The sequence below is a fragment of the Plectropomus leopardus genome, chromosome 14 (genome assembly GCF_008729295.1).
Source record: "Plectropomus leopardus isolate mb chromosome 14, YSFRI_Pleo_2.0, whole genome shotgun sequence".
Classification (NCBI taxonomy): Eukaryota; Metazoa; Chordata; class Actinopteri; order Perciformes; family Serranidae; genus Plectropomus; species Plectropomus leopardus.
The window spans coordinates 10536709-10541708 of record NC_056476.1 but is presented as its reverse complement, the minus strand read 5'-3'; the positions used below and the strand labels follow the sequence as shown (position 1 = coordinate 10541708).

At 40.7% G+C, this 5000-nt stretch overlaps 1 protein-coding gene across 1 annotated transcript in view; it reads left to right on the top strand.

Moving 5' to 3' along the window:
* Positions 1–5000, top strand: part of acvr1l (activin A receptor, type 1 like) — a 10037-nt gene that overhangs the window by 1899 nt on the left and 3138 nt on the right. Inside the window, exons 3-7 of the mRNA XM_042500755.1 lie at positions 1160–1405; positions 1520–1731; positions 2397–2496; positions 4103–4249; positions 4890–4996. Coding sequence (XP_042356689.1) covers positions 1160–1405; positions 1520–1731; positions 2397–2496; positions 4103–4249; positions 4890–4996 — 812 coding nt within the window. The remainder of the gene's footprint in view (positions 1–1159; positions 1406–1519; positions 1732–2396; positions 2497–4102; positions 4250–4889; positions 4997–5000) is intronic.

The window sequence follows — 5000 nt, the reverse complement described above, 5'->3', positions numbered from 1 at the left end:
TTGTGTTTACACATCTAAAAGTTAATAGGTTTCTGCTTAAACAGCAGAATGGTTCTCTGCATACAGAAACTGTTTGAAGACACTTCTTCTGAGAGTGATTTATCACCTAATATGCTCTTTTTCAAAAAATATTGTCATTTGCCATGCACTGCTGTTACTTCATGCACCTGCATGTTGTGAAATTTGGATCAGGTGGAACAGGGTGTTGAGCATCTACTCTGGCTGGGATTATACCTCATTGTTGTGGTTGCTTTGGAGAAAAGAAACTGCCAGACAAATAAATGTTATGTTTCCTGCTTTTATTTTGTTTCCCTCAGTTCTTATTGGCTAGACATATTACCATAGGGCCTGTTCCAAATAACAGGTTAACTGAGTTTTCTGGATAACTTTTCTGAGTAATCGTGTATATAGAGTCAGATGAGAACAGGAAAAAAATAAGATTAAGGCTGGATGTGTTATGTGGTCCTGTTTATTTATGACTCAATTTTGGATGCAGTAGTTGTCCCACTCTCATGGTGACAACTGCTAGAGGGTGACCAGAGTTCCCATTGCTGCTTTTCTGTCACAGTTATGTTTTGACAGATGGACAGCCTGCTAGCTTGAGTGAGAAAGTTGGTGAGACAGAAGTCTTTGTGTTGACTGTGCTGCCTTTAAATTTAAAGATTTTATTTTTTGTCATGCACACAAACATGAGCCCAAACCTCATGGGTTTACATAAGATGATACAATATTGTTGCAGTGCTCCATCCAGAATACATGTTATCTTACTGCTCATACCCCAAACAAAATACTCAGCAAACAAAGTCTGCCACAAAAAAAATTCCCCTTCTGAAACACAACTCGGATTTTTTTGTGGTCATCTAAAAAAATTAATTTAGTTCATTTTTCTAAAAATGTGGTCCCGATGGCCCTTCATACACAGGACAATATAACAAAAAAATCCTCATTTTCAATTTCTCATCTGTTACACTACGCTACTTCACATAAGGTTCCTCACTGTAACTATTCTTTATGAGACAGTTCGTTATATTTATTTATACCTTGTATAAACAGACCATTTTTTCTACACATGAGAAAAATAAGTCAATAGTGTGTATGTGTTTCAATGCTCTGTGACACAGCATGAATGTGTGCAAAACTCAAATCATCTCCTCCACAGATGGACAGTTGGTGTGTCTGTGCCCAAAATGCCCCCAGGGCCAGTGCCACGGTACCCGGTGCTTCTCCTCGGTCCAAGTTGGCAGCAGCGGGTTGGGGTTTGACCATGGCTGCCTGATGGGGCCGGATCAAATCCGTTTGCATTGCTCCACGGCTCCGTCCTTCCACCACGCCATTTTCTGCTGCTCACAGGACATGTGCAACGGCAACACCACCAGGAGCTCGCTGATGTCTCTGCTCCCAACAGGTTGACATTAAATTGTACCATACTTAATTTAAGGAAGAAAGTGAATCTTCTTCTCTAGCTGTTAGGTAATCTCAAGAAAGACATGTAACTATCTAATTTTCTATTTCTTTACAGCCCCAGAAGGTGAGCCTGTTCGCTACCGTGTGGAGACCTTAGCTCTCTTTGTGCTCGGTCCAGTGGTGGTTCTGGTTCTGCTGTCTGTAGTGTCAGTTTTGGCCTGCAGGAGGCTCCATCACGGCCGTCTGCAGAGGCTGCAGGAGTTTGACACCGAGCAGGGAGCCATAGACGGCCTCATCACCTCCAATGTGGGAGACAGCACTTTAGCGGTGAGAAAAAGAGAGTTTTGATCAAACAATGAACGGAGATTTCTCTTCCAGCTTTAACAGTATGTGGATGTATTAACAAAGAATTTTCCCATCCCAGAAATAATTTTTTTGAAAAACTCTTATTTACGTACATCAGGCTTCAGTTACAAGTCATTTTTTTAAGGTTATCTTCAAGTCACCGTTGATTTAAATGTATGGTCTTAAATGGTTCTGAGTTAAATATTTCTTTTTGTATTTCACATTCACTTTTGAAAAGTCTAATATAATTTCGAGGTGCACTGGTCCAATTTATTCAGATTTGAGAGAACAAAAGGTCCTTTATATTTTTTTCCCCAGTGGAAAACTCTGTCATATTATTCTATTTTAATTGGCATTCACAAGTAGTAAAAAAGCCATCTAATTAGTCAAAGCTGCAGGAACCCTGATTTAGCCCCAACATTATAGTGTTTGCTTCTTTCTGTCTTTGCCTTAATTAGGCCTCAGATGTTTGGACGCCTGCACACTGACTCCAAATCACAATTTTTCTGTAAATAGGCAGTGTTTCCATCCCAGTCAAATCTTTGTCAGTGCTGAATTTCAGTAGCCTTGGACCTTTATGTGATGTGCATTTGCTTCTTCTAAATATTATGTCATATGCAGCTAATCTGATATCTGTCTGTCTTTAGGACCTGTTGGACCACTCATGTACATCAGGCAGTGGTTCTGGTCTTCCCTTCCTCGTTCAGAGAACTGTGGCCAGGCAGATAAGCCTGATGGAGTGTGTAGGTAAGTATAACTGCGGTGGCAGACAAGGGCAACGGGGCCACAACGGTCCAGGACATTTCCATCAGGAGAAATGTGCTGCAGCTTCAGAAATTATCCTTTCATTCACTATCCGTAATTGCGCATCCTATTCAGGTTGTGGGAGGCTATAGCCCTTCCCAGCTGACATTAGGCTGAGACAGGCTACACCCTGGACAGGTCGCCAAATTATTATAGGGCTGACGCACAGAGACAGACAGCCGTTCATGCTCACATTAACACCTATGGGCAAGTTAAAGTCACCAGTTAACCTAATCTGCATGTGTAAGGAAGCTGGAGAACCCTGAGAAAACGCATGCTAACACATTACACCAAGGAAAGCATGCTGTAAATGAAAAATTGTACTGCATAAAGCTAAATTAAATACATTAACAGCAAATATGGTGCAAATAGCGACAAGATGCAAAATCAAAAACACACACCCCAAAAATGAATGTTTCAGAAAAATGCTGCATATTCAGTCAACACAATGGAAGTTCTCAAGGCCTCCAGGGGGAACACTGAGTGTAACAGCCAGGATTTTTGACTCAGCACTCCCCGTAGAGGCCTGGAGAACCTCCATTGTGTTGGCTGAATATGCAGCTTTGACTTTGCATCAATTCTGTATTTGCAGCATTTTTTGTTAATGTGTTTGTTTTGGCAAACTACAGCACTTGATTTTTATTTGCAGGATGTTTCCGTTACATTTGTTTTTGATTTTTATACTTGTTTTTGAATTGGCATCATTTCTGAAGCTGCAGCACCTTTCTCCTAATGGAAATGTTTTGGGACACACTAGTGCTTTTCCAATTTTTGGCCACCAGATTCATGGCTGGATTCATGTCTCTTTGATTGAGACACTAATTTTATCAATGGACCAACTGTATTAGAGGCTAATGAAGTTGATTCATGCCAAAACCTGCATTATATTTATTTAACATATAAAACAAAATGATTTACACAAAAATCCACAGGCAGCTTACAATACAGATTACCTTTCTTGCACTGACAGCTTATTGTCATCATCAGTATAAGTAAGTCTTGCATCAGCTCAGTTTGCAATTGATATCAGTGTTTTGGATGACTGCAAATAGTTATTCTAGCATGTAGCCCATATTAAGATAGAGATCTGACAGCAATGTCAGACGGATGATGTGAGGGCAACAGCAGAAGAGGTCACACTTCATTTTTGACTTGTTCAAAGCAACTGTCAAAACACAAGTCATGTGTTTCTGTGTCGCTCCATTCTTTGCATTGTTGTATGAGATCATAACACTTGTCTCAGGTTGGTGATGAAAGGTTCACTTAATATCATGGCAACTCTGGCAAATTTCAGCTTGAGCGTCTAGATGGAAATATGTAGGTCACATACCTGGAGATCCTGTTCTGTACCACACAGTACAGTTTGTACCAGTTTGGAATTGGAAAAATGTGGGTTTGTGGTGTTGATCTGGAAACATCAGATCAGCTCTGTCAGCTGAGGTCTTAATGTAGCCATAAAATGATCCGGCAGTGCCCTAAAAACACTTTTCAAGGTATGTATGCAGACAGCATGTCTGGATTACTTCTTTTTCTCATCTGTCCTTTCCAGGCAAAGGAAGGTATGGAGAGGTGTGGCGGGGCCAGTGGCAGGGGGAGAACGTGGCTGTGAAAATCTTCTCCTCGAGAGATGAGAAGTCTTGGTTCAGAGAGACAGAGATCTACAACACTGTGCTGCTAAGACATGAGAACATACTGGGTGAGTCTGTCACACACAGAAATGTTGGATCTTGTTTGACGAGTTGGTGCAAAGGGGGAAACGGTTGAGAAAACACTTGTTTCTCATGTAAAAGATGATTTCCCCATCGTCTCCACTGCATTCATTCCTATCAAAGACGATGCTTTTAGCATTGTTAACAAGTTGGGTTATGTCTTAAAAGTAAGTTTTTAAATTCTAAGGGTCTGACTTGATAAAAGCATCCCTACAGAGGTCAATAACAATCTAAGCCTGTCAGTGGAAAAAAACAAGCACTTAAAAATGACTTACACTGATGGTGTGCAGTTGCCATTTAAGGTTACATTGCAGCTTTTTTGCTGCTGCTGCGGCTGCAGCTGTCTTGCTTAATGCTAGACTGATCTTAAAAATTGTGTCGTTTAGTCACTTTGATGCAAAAACATGGACAAATAAGCTCCAGGTTAAAAAATAAGTTACTCTCCCACACCTTTATGTTTCAAATCAGTTACGCATAGAGTTGACAAAATAAACACCTGTGCAGTATAATAAAGTTAAATCCAGCATAAAAACAACCAAACATTCATAGAAATGACACAGTTTGCTGATCTTACTTTATTCTTATCTGTCTTGTTCTTCTTGTTGCTTCCACCGTCCCTCCTTCTAGGTTTCATGGCATCAGACATGACTTCTCGCAACTCCAGCACTCAGCTGTGGCTCATCACCCATTACCATGAGAACGGCTCACTTTATGACTACTTGCAGCGAGTTGCTGTGG